The sequence below is a fragment of the Thamnophis elegans genome, chromosome 4 (genome assembly GCF_009769535.1).
Source record: "Thamnophis elegans isolate rThaEle1 chromosome 4, rThaEle1.pri, whole genome shotgun sequence".
NCBI classification, from domain to species: domain Eukaryota; kingdom Metazoa; phylum Chordata; class Lepidosauria; order Squamata; family Colubridae; genus Thamnophis; species Thamnophis elegans.
In genome coordinates, this window is record NC_045544.1 from 117,783,028 (window position 1) to 117,798,615 (window position 15,588).

Consider the following 15,588-nt stretch of genomic DNA (forward strand, 5'->3'; position numbering starts at 1 on the left):
AGCTCTCATGATAATCTGTCCCCAAATTTTATCTTAATTTCAATCAGCCCAGAAAAATTCCTCTTGTTCCTCAAGGTTATTCCTTCTGCGCATTACAGAGATGGCTTCCTGGGCAGCTTCCCAAACCTGATCCTTCTTTCCCTTGTTGCTGACCACAATTAAGCCAGATCTGGTGAGGGTCTATCCCAAGAATGGGGAATGAGGGCCCTTTTATGACTTGTGGACTTCAACTCCTAGAATTCCTGAGCCAGCATGGCTGGCTCAGGAATTCTGGGAGTTGAAGTCTACAAGTCATAAAGGGTCCATCGTTCCCCAACTCTAGTCTATCCCTACCAGTGGTGGGTTCTGGCCGGTACGCCCTAGTAGGGGCGTACCGTTGCCTGCTGGGAGGCACAGGCTCTGTTCTGGTACAGTGATGCAGAGGGCCCACCCACCTGCCCACTCTCCCTACCTCTATTTGAGCCGACCGGGGCATTTGTGCACGCACATGCAGTGCACGCTCCGCCAAGCAGCTGGAGCATCGCAGGGTGATGATGCGCATGCATGCGCAATGCTCTTGCACGTGATGGATGCCCGGCCCCATCGCAGCATGCCGATTGCGACAGGATCCGGAACCCACCACTTATCCCTACCCCAACTCCCCTGCTCAACTCACCATTGATCATCTCAGGAGCCATCCAGTAAGGGTTGCCCACCACGGTGTACCTTTTCCTTCGGTCAGGTTTCTTCAGGTTTGCTAGCTGGTTCTTCTCGTCCACCATCAACCGAGCAAGGCCAAAATCAGCCACTACCACACTTTTGTTCTGTGTAAAGAACAGAAATAATCTTTCCCCTCCTTTCTTTCTAATTATCCAGTGGATTTAGCACTTTCAGTTTACAATGCTTTAACGCTGTTGGCAGACAAGACAGTATTTAAGAAAAGAGGAAATACTATTTTTGTTGTTCTCAATGTCACCTTCAAACGATGTGGCTTGTCTTTGAAACAAAACAAAAACCTGATTATTTTATATAGTATTTAAGTTATAGAATGTTATTTGGAAATGGACTTATTTTATACTAATTTTATCAACTATTATTATTGCATTAAAAGTGTCACTCTAGTTTTCACATTAGTTTTTTTTTTTCATGGATTGGGGGGTTTAATTCAACTGAAAAAAACACAAAATTCTTGTTATTCTTGTTACAGAACTAGTTAACAACTAATGTTTACTGATTATGTTATAATCTTTTATCAGATATTGGAGGGTTCCAGGCAGAGGTGGGTTCCTACTGGTTCGGCTCGGTTCAGTCAAACCGGTAGTGGAATGCCGGCCTGGGTCGCAGAACTGGCAGTGACCCAGGCTGGCCATGCCCCCAAACCGGTTCCCTGGTCACCGCCATTGCCACTGCCATCTTTTCTTTGAGCTCTGCGCATGCGCAGAACAATTCCCATTGAACTGCACATGCACGCATAACACACATCCACTGCATACATGCACGCACACGGACAAACCAGCAGTAACACTGGCTGAAACCCACCCCTGGTTCCAGGATTGGGCTTAGCCTTTCTAATAAATATTTGTCTCCAGCCTCTCCACTGATGAAATAGGTAGTAGAATATCTACAGACTGCAATATCTACAGAAGTGTCCATGTTGGTAGATGTCAGCATTTTAAAAAAAATCTATTTTAAATCTTCATCCTGTCAAAATAGAAAATGGTTTTGTGGGATAGCAGCGCTGTAACACTAAAAATATCCACCCAGTATACATAAAAGTCAAGAAAGTATTGTTGTCAGGGTTCCAAGTAACAAACCCAAAGGAATCAAAACTCTGAGGCCTAAAGTTTCCTCATAGTTTGAGGTGATAATTGTCTGATACTTTCACATAGGTTGTTGTTTTTTTGCATGCATACCAGGGGTGGGTTTCAACCGGTTCGCGGCGGTCCCTGCGAACCGGTTGGTTGGGGAACCCGGAAGTAAGTAACTTCCGGGAACGGCGAAGGGCCCACCTGCGCGCCCGCGCTCCTTACCCAGTTTTGACGAGTTCTCCGTTTCCACGCATGCGCAGGACGCATACAGCGCCTGCGTGATCCTCCAGGAGCAGCTGGAGCATCGCACAGACGCTAGTACGCATGCGTGCGCCGCGCGTATGCACGCACGAGGACGCTGCCGGCCCCGTTCCAACCGAACCAGTTGGAACGGGGCGAGAAACCCACCCCTGATGCATACCAATCACACCATTCTCTTTTGGAGTAAGCAAAATTGTGCAAAGCTCAGAAAAGGAATAGGACATAGTAAGCCAAACAGAATTTCAAAAATGAGATGAGAAAAAGAGAGGGAAAATAAGTCTAATTTACACTTTCTGCAACCACAACTTTCTCTCTGTCTTTGGAATCCTTTTGACTCCATTACCCATTCTCTACTGTTTTAATTTTGCCATTCAATCCTTGTTCATTCTCTCTCTATGATTTTCCCATTGAAATTCACTGTTGCATTCAATCCATAAGCATTCAGAACACTATTTTTTTGTTTTTTTGTTTTACTGGTTCTCTATTCTCACTGTTTTCAACTTGTCTCCTTATATAGTCAGTTCTCATTTCCACATAGTGAAATGAGAAGAAGTTCAAAGAGTTATTTTCACTTCTTTTTTTCAAACATTAATTTCTTGAAACAGGCGTCTGTTTCTGTCATTACTTTCTAGTTTGCAGTGGCTCACTTTCTTTCTATCAGCACTGAATATTTAAAAATTTCTCCATCCATTGTTTGTAAACAGAAAAGACTGAATTCAGGTTATTATTTATAAAAACAAACAAAACTAGTCCCTGAGAATCTGAAGCCAAACAAAGAAAAATGACATCTGGAAATGTCACACAAAACCCTGTAAATGTTAACAATTGCTTTGTTTGCTAGATAATAATGTAATTATTAAAATGTATGGCATGTATCCCAATGATTTTTTTTAGATTTACTTATGAGGCAGGAGTTGCACAATTATTGTTTTAGGAGGCTGAAAGTATTGGTTCCCCTTGCACATGTGCTAGTTGTTCCCGACTCTAGGGGGCGGTGCTCATCTCCATTTCAAAGCTGAAGAGCCAGAGCTGTCCGAAGACGTCTCTGTGGTCATGTGGCCAACATGACTAAATGCCGAAGGTGCAGGGAACGCTGTTGCTTTCCCACCAAAGGTGGTGCCTATTTTTCTACTTGCATTTTTTACGTGCTTTTGAACTGCTAGGTTGGCAGAAGCTGGGACAAGTAAACAGGAGCTCACTCTGTTACGTGGTGCTAGGGATTCGAACCACCGAACTGCCTACCTTTCTGATCAACAAGTTCAGCCTCTTAGCCACTGAGCCACCTATTAAATGTTATATATTTTCACAAATCAGAGATTGTTGTTTTTAAGATGATGTCCTTAAAAATTACCCTCCATAACTTACCTTCTCAAAATATGACCAGCAATATTTTCTCCTTGCTTTTAAAATTATTTTTAGTTTTTAAAAATTAACAAACTTAGCAAACTGAATAATGCAAATAAAACTTAAATTAATGAATGAATTAAAAATTTGACCAGCACCAACTTACTTCTCGCACAAGGCAGTTATGTGTATTGAGGTCCCTGTGAATGATATTCATAGAATGGAGGTAAGCCTATGAAAAGAAATGAGAAAAAAGAGTTAGAAATTTTGTTATTCTTCCATAATTCCTTTCTTTTTTAAAAGTATATGGTTGACTTCACTTTATCCAGCATTGTGAGATGCTCTTAATACGTATAATAAGACTGTTCCAATTTTATAGGAAGCGGAGCTGTTATTTTTGAAATATAACTTGATTTATCATAGCATATAGGTCAGAGGTCCCCAAACTCTGATATAGGTAGTACTTGAGTTATAACCGTCACTTAGCAACCATTCAAAATTACAACAGATTTACTGTACTTATGATCCAGATGTGAAGTTCAAATGATCACATGACCAAACTTTAGATCCTTGGCAACATGGCCATATTTACGGGCATTTGCAGTTTCCCACAGTCACATGATTACATTTTCCTAAAGTTTTGCCGAAAACTGTACCCATAAGTCCACCATTGGTTTGCTTACCAATGTTAAGCGGCATTCGCTTAACAACCTCAGATTCACTTAATGACCAATGCAAACAAGTTTGTAAAATTAAGTTGGCCAAGTGACCGATCTGTTTTACGACAGGAAACATTTGTGAGTGTATGTTTTATTTTAACCAAATCTATTTCACTCACCCTTGTTCATAAGCAAGTAAAAATAACCTAACTGAATGAGATTCAAAAAGTCTACACAATCTAGCATTGTGCTTACAAGCCCCATGGTAACTATGAATGTTGTGTATTTTAAATTGTTGTTTTGTCTATTTATCCCCTTCCCCTGTTTATTGTAAGCCGCCCGGAGTCCTTCGGGAGTGGGCGGCATACAAGACCAATAAACTGAACTGAAACTGAACTGAAGACTGGTCAGTAAGTTATTCTGGAAAGCTCACAAGCAACATGCTTTGTTATTTTTACCAAGCCTATGTTGCCTCAACATGGAGGCTTCATTTGGCGAGCAACTTTCATGAATTGCTCACATACTTTAAAGGCTAGTGAATAAGACACAAGGGAAATTTTAAAATGATTCCAGCAAGATGCTTTCCTGATGCCCCACAAAATTCCTGGCTCAGTCTGCTGCAAATTCATGCTCCTACTCACCATCCCTGAAGCGATGTCTTTTGCAAAACTGACCCGCTCGCTCCAAGGATACTGACTGTCCTGAAAGAAAAATGTTGCTGGTGAGTGAAGTATTTGGAAAAATTGGTGTGAACCCTGTCTGGAGCATCTCACCTCTACCAGGAGAGAGAGAGAGAGTAGCAGGAAAGAGACTTTGCATTCTCTTCACGACTAGGTTCACAAAACACACTCTAGCCTAGCTGGTTTTATTTATTAATTTAGCCTATGGCAAATACATGGATTTATAGTAGTTCAAATGTTAATGTCCACACCATCCAGCCATTCAAGCACAGGGTGATCTACGTTGAAAAAAATCAGACATTGGGTGGGTGATAACCATTTAGCTGGTTACTGAATTGATCATGTTTGCACAATACTCTAAATCAAAAACCTAATGGAGTATTATTAACTAAGCTTAGTAGATTGTACAAATGAATTGTAAGATTTTTGCTGTTAATTAAGAGGATTCAGTTCAGGTTCAAACCCGGGGAATAGTACTGTGACAATATTGGTCATGCTTGATGTTGACCTCTGGTAGGACCAGGAGAGAGATGAGAGAGTGCAACCATCCCAATTCTACCTGATCCCTCAGTGGAGGAGTAGTCCTCTTCCTTTTTATACAGATGGGTCCATTTGGTCTTGAGAGTGGAGAATGAACAGACTTAGGCTTAAACCTGACAAGACCATATAAGTGGTTGTGAATATTTGGGCCTCCTGATTGTAGAGTGGTTCAGTCTTTGTTCCTGAATAGGATTGCATTTCTCTTTGGGTTTGGAGGGCAACTTGATACTCTCTAGAATTCATGGTTTTTGCTCAAGCAGCAGTGTTTTAACATGCAGTGTCAATTTTGTGATGACATTAAGTCATAATATAGTTTGCTTGGCCACAACACGCTACATGAACATAGCTATTGCTGTAGTCTGCCAGTGGCCAGCAGAGCTGGCAGCATATTCAGACAGTGAAGAGGTTGGGGAGAAACGTGGGCAAGTCCTAGAGTCTGGGGAAGGCTTGGACGAGGGCTCTGCGTTGGAGGCAGAGAGGGGTCCAAAGCCATCTGGTAGTTATTTGCTGCCTCCAGAGCCTCTGGAGTCTGATATCAGCGAGGCAGAAGAACAGTGGGAGCCTGTTCCCGGTGTGCACATGCGCAGAGCTGCCAAAAGGCAAGAACAATTAAGAAAACAGGTTTGATTTAGGAGTAAGGCTTGGAGATGATTGGCTCCTCCCATAAGACATAAAAGAGGAGGGAATGGGAGGTGACCTTTTGCAGGAAGTAATTAGTTCATCTGGTCGGTTCAAGCTTTGAAAAGTTCTGTTTGACTCTGTGGTAAGTTTGGTCTTGATCTGCATTTGGCAATTAGATCTCTGGCAAGCATTCCAAGGGAGATAAGGTGCGTGTTTGTCAACATTCTCCTGAAAGACTGTAGCAACTCAAGCAGACATCTGTTGGAACCTTCACAGACTGTTTGTGAAGCCTTGCGGACTGTTAATGACCATAATTTACAGCTGTATAAATAAAAGGTGTTTGGGACTAAGATTGTTGTTAGGTAAGCTCCCCGTTGGGAGAGCGAGTGCGTTCAGAGAAGCGTTGTGAGAGTTGTGTTGGAGAACACACAAACCAGCATACAGAGATACTGCAGTTTAAATAGGCTTTTAGTTTCGTGGAAATAGAGGTATCAGAGTCGATCAAACAGTCCAAATCATACACGGATAAGACAGTCAATCATCAACATCTTTCAGTTAAGGGATAATCCAAATAACATAGGCCAGTATCATATAATCAGTTCAGTACTCAAAGTTTGCTAGCAGTTGCAAAACTTACAATAGCTCATGGCACTTTCTAACAGCCAGCTTCCAAAACACTCAGATCAGATCAGCCCAGCATCTAACAGAGAGCTAACAGCCATTCTGGCGCCCTCTTATGGCCGATTGAGGAAAACAGCAACCAATCACATTTTACAGTATAATTTAAAGAAACAGGTATAGCCAACCCAACTGTTTATATATTGCCAACCCAACTGTTAGATTATATTCCTAACAATTGTGATTTATGTTTTCTCAGGAAGCCTAGGTCAGAACAACTATTGTGTTTTATTAACCCTGGCTGTGTGAACCCAGGCAGATTGTCTCTGCTGTTCTCCCTCCTCCTGCTCAGATGCTCAATATTCTTACGTTAGATCTGATGTAGGTTCTATGCCCTCACCATGGTCTTAATGATCCCACGAAGGGTGCCTCCTTTGATGTACTCTGTGATGAAGTTCAGCCTCTTGTCTTTATAGAGGACCCCAATGAACCTTAGCACATTGGGGTGTTCCAGGCAGCGCATTACTTTCACCTAAGGAACAAAACCACAGGACAGTTAATTCTGCATTCCTCAAAATCGCTTGTTGTTGACAGAAAACTGCATACAACATCAGGAAAAAATGGTCAATTTTGTAAAATATTGGGCTACTACCTGCTTGTCTGTAAGCCCTGCAGCAACTACCTAAACTTTGGGGACTTCACAAAATGAAAGATTTTGGCAAATATTATGGAGGAACAGCTTTTCATAGAATATAATAGAACAGCATATGCTCCATATGAAACTTAAATGGGAAATCTTTGCTTGCAGTGTAAAAACAGTAGGGATCACCAAATTCAAAAATTTCAGCAATGGGTTCTCTGCCTGGTTGCTGGGTGGGTATAGCCATAGTGGGCGTAGCTTATTTGGCCTCCTGCATCATGGCAGAGGGGGCATTTTCGCCATCCCCAGGCTCCAGAGGCTTTCCTCAAAACCTCTGGGAGGGAGAAAACTGCCTCCCCTGGGCCCCTGAGGCCCTCCGGAGGCCAGAAATGGGCCCATTTCCAGCCTTCTGGAACTTCCAGAAAGCCTGTTTCCCATCCGTTCCCAAGCCTCTGCGCGGGCCCTGTACTTACCTCCAAAACGAGCTGTGTGGAGACTCCTGGGAGGGGAGGGGCAGGAGGGGCGGAGTGGGAGGCACCAGCCAGGGGTGGGATTTGGAGGTTCTCTGAACTGGCCATAAAGGTACCTACGGGTTCTCTCAAACCCAGGTGAACCCATAGCAGCCACCCCTGGATCACCATATACATTTAAAGAAGAGGCACACAAATTTAAATTAGGTAACATTTGATGTGGGGAGTAAAAAACAAAAACTGAAATGATACTAATAGAAAATCAACAGAAAGGAAACTTCTCTCGCCACTGGACTAAGCTGGAGTAACCAACCTCTTTAAGGAACGTTCTTTGGGTCTCCTCATCAAAACGGATAAGTTCCTTCATGGCCATCACTTCTCCAGTCTCCCGGTGGGTCACCTAATGAATAAAGCAGATGGCCTTTAGGACTTTCTTAGAGGAGGAAAAAATTTAGAATCATACAGCTAACAAGGGATCTTAAGGGTCAGTGTAATGGGCTGTAAAAATAACCTTGAGAGAAGGCAGAAGAGTTGCAATTGTCTGATAAATGAAATACAAGTCCAATGCAGAAATGTAATTTGAAGAAGTGTAAGAGAATTGATTCGCCCTACTGCTCTCTAAGATAAAGGCTGGAAGGAGAGGCACACTGTGGGTTACCTTAGAACAGGGGGCTCCAACATTGGGAACTTTAAGACTTGTGGATATCAACTCCCATAATTCCTCAGCCAGCAAAGCTTTTGAGTTGAAATCCGTAAGTTTTAAAGTTGCCAAGGTTGGAGACCCCTGTCTTAAAAGACTCTAGTTTTTAGTATATGCATAGACCAATTTTCATTTTCAATTTTCTTGTTGTTAGTTGCGAAGTCATGTCCGACCCATTGCGACCCCGTGGACAATGTTCCTCCAGGCCTCTACCATCCTCTGGAGTCCATTTAAGCTCATGCTTACTGCTTCAGTGACTCCATCCAGCCACCTCATTCTCTGTCATCCCTTTCTTCTTTTGCCCTCAATCTTTCCCAGCATTAGATTCTTCTCCAGTCAGTCCTTCCTTCTCATTAGGTGGCCAAAGTATTTGAGTTTCCTCTTCAGGATCTGGCCTTCTAAAGAGCAGTCAGGGTTGATCTCCTCTAGGACTGACTGGTTTGATTGCCTTGCAATCCAAGGGACTTGTAGGAGTCTTCTCCACCACCAGAGTTCAAAGGCCTCAATTCTTTGGCACTCAGCCTTTCTTATGGTCCAACTTTCACAGCCATACATTGCAACTGGGGAAACCATAGCCTTAACTATACACACTTTGGTTGGCAGGGTGATGACTCTGCTTTTTAGTATGCTGTCTAGATTTACCATAGCTTTCTTCCCCAGGAGCAAGAGCTTTTAATTTTTTGGCTGCAATCATTTTTCTATGATAAACTAAAATAATGCAATTATGTTCATGGATCTGCTAGTCCAACCTCCTCCTCAGTCAGATTTTTAGAGTCTGAATCACTGAACAATGACTGTGCAACACAGAAATTCTGCTCATGGGTGGCAAGTGCAATCAATCCTCAACCCACTGAGTAAACTAGGCTATATGTTTCTCTTTCCAGTGCTGGAATATCAGGCTCTTGGGCAGAGACAATCCATTTATATTGTTCAGTTTGCCCCATTTCAAATGCTTGGTATGTAATTCAAAATAATATCATTATCTGAAAATTTTAGCTTTTGTCACACAATCATATTTATACAGTCTACTACTTTTCCCCAAAACTTTGTAAGTAAAGGGCATTGTATAAAATCTATCCTTAATACACCCCCGGCAAAATGCTGTCCTGATACCATGCCTGTACCTTAATGGCCTGCCCGAAGCAGCCCTTGCCCAACACTTCGCCATGGATGAGATCCGAGGGGCGGAAGATGCGATGAAGACGGGAGACAACACGCAGTGATTCTGAGCGACCAATATCTTTCCTCTGGGAGGAGGGGGAGCCCAGAGAGCTGGAACAAGGTGACTTGTCAATGCTACAGCTCCTCCTGTGCAGAAGAAGAGAAAGGTTCTTCTCAGGTGTACATCAGGCATGCTCTTCTCACAAAAGACCAATTTCCAGGTGCCTCCAGATCATTTTTTCGCAGTTCAGGGAGAAACTGGAAGACTTTCATCTTGAGCAACTTCCCGTTTGCCCTTAATTCCAGCATAATTTGGACACAGCTTGCAATTTACCCTCACCTCATTTAGATTCGTAAAACAGTACAAAATGGTCCCTTTCAAAGGAATAGAATCTGTGCCTCTGTTAAGGGTGGGCAACCAGATGTTTTGCTGCTGCTGTTGTTCAGGAACCTTATTCCTGATGTTCTGCTGCTCAATGGCTTTCAACAAGGCACACACCTCTTGGGATCACAGGCTCCCCCGTTTCCTCCAGCATGGAATCACTTACCTTATCAGAGGTGGTATTCAGCTGGTTCAGAATGGTTCGGGCAAACCAGTAGCAGTGACCTGCGGATGGGGGTGCCCTCCCCGCCCCTGCCCACCTGCCCTGGCTCTATGCCGTTATATTTAGCCACATTTTTGAAGCTGCACACATGTATATGAGCAAAGCACGTGTGCGGAAGGTGCACACGCTCACTAAGCGAGCGTGCGCACGGGTGGAGAACAGGTGGTAAACTTCTGTGAAACCCACCTCTGTACCTTATCTAAAGAAATCAGTTTGCTGCATAGTCCAAATCATAATAAATTGCAGGGTCCAATGTGGATTGGTCACCAGGACCAGAAATTTAGTCTTCTGAGCTTTCAGACTCACGCTGGAGCCCATCCTCAGGGAACTTCTCTCTCACCTGGAATGTGTGTGAGAGAAAGTGTATCTCACATTCTGGAGAGAGAGAAGTTCCCTGAGGATGGGCTCCAGCATGAGTTTGAAAGCTCGGAAGACTAAATCTCTGGTCCGCCTGACTGACCCAGATTGGATCCTGCAACATTATCCTGGCACATGTATATTCGCCTTCATTCACACCAAGACAAAGACAAACTGGTTACCACCAACAATAAGTTCTAGAAACAAGCCAGTTGACTTCTTTTCAATTGCCAGAATTAAATTTACATCAATTTATTAAATTGAGCTAGAACGATTTCAAGATAAACACTTCTACCACAGGTATTTAACAGAGGCTCATGGGATTCTCCCGAATCCAATAGTCAGTTGGGAGGCAAAGACAAAATGGCAATGCTTCTACGCCAGGCATGGAGTAGTGTTATGGAATAGGTTGCAATAAAAGTAAGAATGAAATGGCAACTTTAAAAAACAACTCCAATATTTTGATAGTTACAAAGGTTCCTCTCCTTGCCTTAAGGGGAACACCGGTTACAACTGCACACCAACACATAGTAACCACATTTGATAAAGCGACAGAACTCTTGAGATCAGTGGAGTCCTTGGTGCTCTTTGAGCTCAGTTGCAATCATTTCCTTACCCAACTAGGAAACAAGTCCAGTGACGCTGACTAATTGAGTAATGAAATGGCTGCAAGCAAACAGCCAACTCAGAGAGCACCAAGGACTACACAATTCAATCCTGAGCTTAAATATCAGGGGTGTCAAACTCAAGGCCCAAGGGCCGGATCTGGCCCACAGGGTGCTTAGATCTGGCCCACAGGGCTGCCCTAGAAAGGACCAGCTCCCGGTGATTCTGCCAGCAAAAACAGGCTCCCAACAAGCTCCGTTTTCAGTCGTGCCAGCCTTCTGCTGCCCTCTGCTAGAAAAAAACAGAACACGGGAGGACCACAAGTCCCCCCCCCCCAAGTTCCGTTTTCACTGACAGAGGGTCGCAAGAGGCCGATATGGCTGAAAACAAAGCTTGGGCCACCACAGACACCTCCGACATGAGTGACATCAAGCTGGCCATGCCCATCCTGGCCCCCGAGATCAAACACAACCCTGATGCGGCCCTCAATAAAATCAAGTTTGACACCCTTGTAATATATTCTCTTCTACTCTTGAGATCTACTGAGCTCTGGCAGGGTAGAACTAATTCACAAATTTAAAATATCTTTACTCAAGTTTCTCTTTACTCAAAACATCTTTACTCAAGAATTTCTAGAAAATGCAAGTACGCAAAGGAGCCTACAAGGAGGAATCTGACATACTTTGGAAAAACACATTTCCTAGGGTGTGTTGCTGACGAACAGATGGAATTGTAAATTATTAAGCAGAGAGGGACAGTGTATGAATAATACACCTATCCCGTTGCCTTAGCAGTTGTATCAGAAATACACTGAATTCAGCTAATCTTGGTAGGGGTTTTTTGTGGCAAAAAGTGTTATATACCCCCAGTCCATTTAATTCCTTTCAGTCTAGAATATTGCATTAGCCTAGGAAATAAGTTAATTCAGTAAATATATAAAAGGCAATGTGTAAATAAAACCAGCGTGAGATTGGAAAATAGAAATGGAAGTTGGCCAAGAAGACACCATCTTTGTTTTTGCCAGGGATTCTGCTCATTTCTGCCTGCCTCTACATTTATAATTTCAAGGCCTCCTTCCTTAACCTGATCCTTACATGACAGTGCGCTGGCGAATGGCTGAAGGGTCTGGGCAAGGTGTGTGGCTGGGCGAATGGAGGGGACTGCGCAGTTCTGAAAGAGGGCTGCTTTCAATGATCTCATGTGGATCGTGTTCAATGGTCAGCTGCAGTAGGCGACTGGTCTCTTGGATCAGAAGATCGATCTATGGAGATAGAGAAGGCAGGCTGAGAAGAGAGGCAATGCATCCTGACAGGCACGGGGCCACATTGTGGAGAAGATGATTGAGTAAGTACTAACAAAAAATATCACCTCATCCAGCGGGACGTGATGGATTGGTGTGCCATTGATTTCCAGAATGCGGTCACCAACATGGATGGAATTCTTCATATCAGGGCTTATGCAGCCTGGGTCTAATCTGAGAATACAGAAGGGGGCAGCAAAGGAGACAAGTTACTTTGTTCTGGCATATATCTCCCAAATTAAGCCTCAGGAAAGTGATAGCATGCTCTGAAAACGAGAGGAGAGGGATCAAAGCACTTAGATTCCATCACCCTCCGCTTACAATCAATCAACATGGTATAGACCCACATTCTTCAGCCAGATGTCCTCCAGATGTGTTGGGACTGCAACTCCTAAGTTTAAGACTTCTAGGCATTGCCGTCAACACATATAGAAAAGGAGTTGTGAAATGAACAGAACTTATTAAACAGTTCCACCTCCGGAATAAAAACAGGTTTTTACTTTGTCAGTTGCCCTTCTTTTCTGAATTCCATACTGAAATTCTCATGATATTCTGCAGATACGTAGTTTGATTCTATCAGATATCACCACACGTTCCCTGAAAATATACAATTATCTGACACCAAGAGTCGTAGAAAATTGTGTTTGACAAATAATTGAGTGGTTCCTTATTTCACAGTTATTTCCATGTAACACTCTTGAGATGTTCATGGTATTGGATAGACAGCTTGCAAACGTATGATTTGAATTATATACTGATTGGTAACATACAATGAAAACTGATATTTGATATTTGTCAATTTGGACAATTCTTATTTAAAGCCTACCCCAAACCAAAAATATGTGCCAAGAAGACTCAGAATAGGTGGATGCAAAAAAGAAAGGCCTCAGATGTCAAAATGTTAAAAAATCTATATTTATAATGCCTAACTGTTGTAAATATCATTCGGAACACTCCAGAGCAGGGGTCTCCAACCTTGGCTTCTTTAAGACTTGTGGACTTCAACTTCCAGAATTCCTCAACCAGCTTGCTGGCTGAGGAATTCTGGGACTTGAAGTCCACAAGTCTTAAAGTGGCCAAGGTTGGAGACCCCTGCTCCAGAGGCCTGATATGGAAGGCTACAATTTCTGAAGAACATTTCCTAATGGCTGCTGGCAGTCTATACTTACTCACGAACGCGCACAGTATGTGGGTGCTCAGAACCTCCATGCTTGTCAATGGAGATGGAAAGCCCTCGCTTGCTTTCGGAACATGCGGGAATAGACACCAGGGTGACAGTGTGTGGAATCCGGGTGCCAGGAGATTCTGGAAGCAGCTGATCCATCACGGGTGTAACCACCATCTGGTAATAACAGTGCCCACTGCAGCATGGAAGAAAAGGAACCACAAACTAGGACATCCATTTACAAACCTCAGGATGAAAGAGCCCAAGGCTACCACTAGAAACTGACAGAAGAATGTTTTAGAAGCTTGCTGAGAAACACGAATCTGTCTTCTCTGAAGGAGGTAACCCTCCAGAAACAGAAAAGAAAGAAACGAATAAGAATAATCATTGGTTTTTTTTCTTTTCTATTTTCTTTTCTATTTTTCTGCATATCCCTTCTTTCTGAGCTTAGTTTGTTTATAATTATTGCTACCTGGTAACCCAGTGTTGCCAGGTATTTATTTATTCTTACCCTGTATTAGACAGGAAACGAAATGAATTATAATCTATAGTGTCAAATCAATCTTCCTTACCAGCAGGAGCCTCCTTGTTTTTATTTTTTTTAATTTGTTTGTTTTTAAGAGCCCCTTGTGGAGTACTGTAAGGCACAACAGGCTGTATCTTAACAGAACTTGAATCCAAAATGCACATTATCACTGTCAAAAGTAATGTGATTTGACACTATAGATATAATTCATTCCTTTTCATTTTAGCGGCCCAGGCGTTCCAGAGTTATGCTGGAACAAACACACCCACAGACACACCCACACTAAGGAGTGTTAGGGGCATCTTACCCCCAATTTCGTTGAAATTGATGTATGCATGCATGTATGTATGTATGTATTAGAACTTTCAAACTGAGCAAATTGAGGCCAATCTCTCCCCCCTACTCTTGATGTGTGTCCAATCTAATTTACAGGGCCTTTGTTGTGAATTTAAAATTAGGGATCCCAATGAGCTGATTCAGGCAAATTCCCACTCACCAGTAAAGCTTGGAGCGTTCCACCAGTGCGTAAGTGTCTCCATCGCCAATGAACACCTGGCAATTCAGGCAGCTGAAGCATTCAGGGTGATATTTTTGTTCCCCAGCCACCTGAAATAGGAACAGATAGACATGAGCGCCTGTCTCCCTGCCAGTACACACTTCTCAATCACCATTTTGCGGGTGGTCCTTCTCACTATCTAGCAGTATCATAGAGCTCCTGTTCAAAGGAAGAGAGGCAGGAAGCCAAAGATTGTTCAGTCCTGAAACACAACATGAGCAGGATCAGGCAGTGAAGTTCTCATCCAGGCACTTCATGCTGCCAGAGAAAGAGATTTGAGGAAATCATTGGGAGGAGGATGAAAGGATCACATCTCAAACAAAAAAGACGTGTAGGTGGGACTCCAGGCCCACGTAAGAGCAGAAGAGACCAGAGAGAAGAGGCAGATTGACAATCATCCCTGAATGAAATAATATTTGGGTAATTCATTAATTAGTAAAACATTCAGTTTGCACAAAGCAAACTACCCCCAAAATGGACAGGGGATTGGACTAGAAGACCTCCAAGGTCCCTTCCAGCCCTAGGATTCTTTGAGCAGATTTAACTGGTTACTGATTAATCCATTTTGAGTTCATATTTCACATTGATTTATTTATTAACTATTTTAATGCAACATAGACTTCTGAAGACTCCTGGTGGTTTATAGAATAAAAATATTTTTAAAAATAAAATAAAATCTACCCTGTGCCACCAAAACCCAGCATCCTTCTTCAAACTATTTAAAGTGTTCTATCTTCTGGAAAATGGTCAAGGAAAGTACCAAACAAACTTCAGGAGGAAAAATATTGCGAAGCATATGTTATAAGCAGCAACGAGTTCTCCCTCCTTCTCTGTGTCCTCTTGCTTCTTTTTGGGAGTGGGGCTTTTAACAACCCTCTTTAGGCTGAATGAATCAGAGGAGTCAGTTCTGTTTGGTGTATGTGATCCTTCAGACATTCTGCTGGCAAACCATGAAGATGTTATCGGTTACAATCAGCAGTTTGAATTGTCCT

General features: G+C 42.8%; 1 protein-coding gene across 1 annotated transcript in view; it reads right to left on the reverse strand.

Annotated features, from left to right (window-relative positions):
• The window catches only part of LIMK1 (LIM domain kinase 1), a 47,501-nt gene that overhangs the window by 10,623 nt on the left and 21,290 nt on the right, over positions 1-15,588 (reverse strand). Inside the window, exons 3-12 of the mRNA XM_032217101.1 lie at positions 14,537-14,646; positions 13,519-13,710; positions 12,418-12,523; positions 12,144-12,310; positions 9,445-9,628; positions 7,934-8,020; positions 6,911-7,042; positions 4,693-4,752; positions 3,559-3,624; positions 656-803 (exon numbers count right to left, since the gene is read on the reverse strand). Coding sequence (XP_032072992.1) covers positions 656-803; positions 3,559-3,624; positions 4,693-4,752; positions 6,911-7,042; positions 7,934-8,020; positions 9,445-9,628; positions 12,144-12,310; positions 12,418-12,523; positions 13,519-13,710; positions 14,537-14,646 — 1,252 coding nt within the window. The remainder of the gene's footprint in view (positions 1-655; positions 804-3,558; positions 3,625-4,692; positions 4,753-6,910; positions 7,043-7,933; positions 8,021-9,444; positions 9,629-12,143; positions 12,311-12,417; positions 12,524-13,518; positions 13,711-14,536; positions 14,647-15,588) is intronic.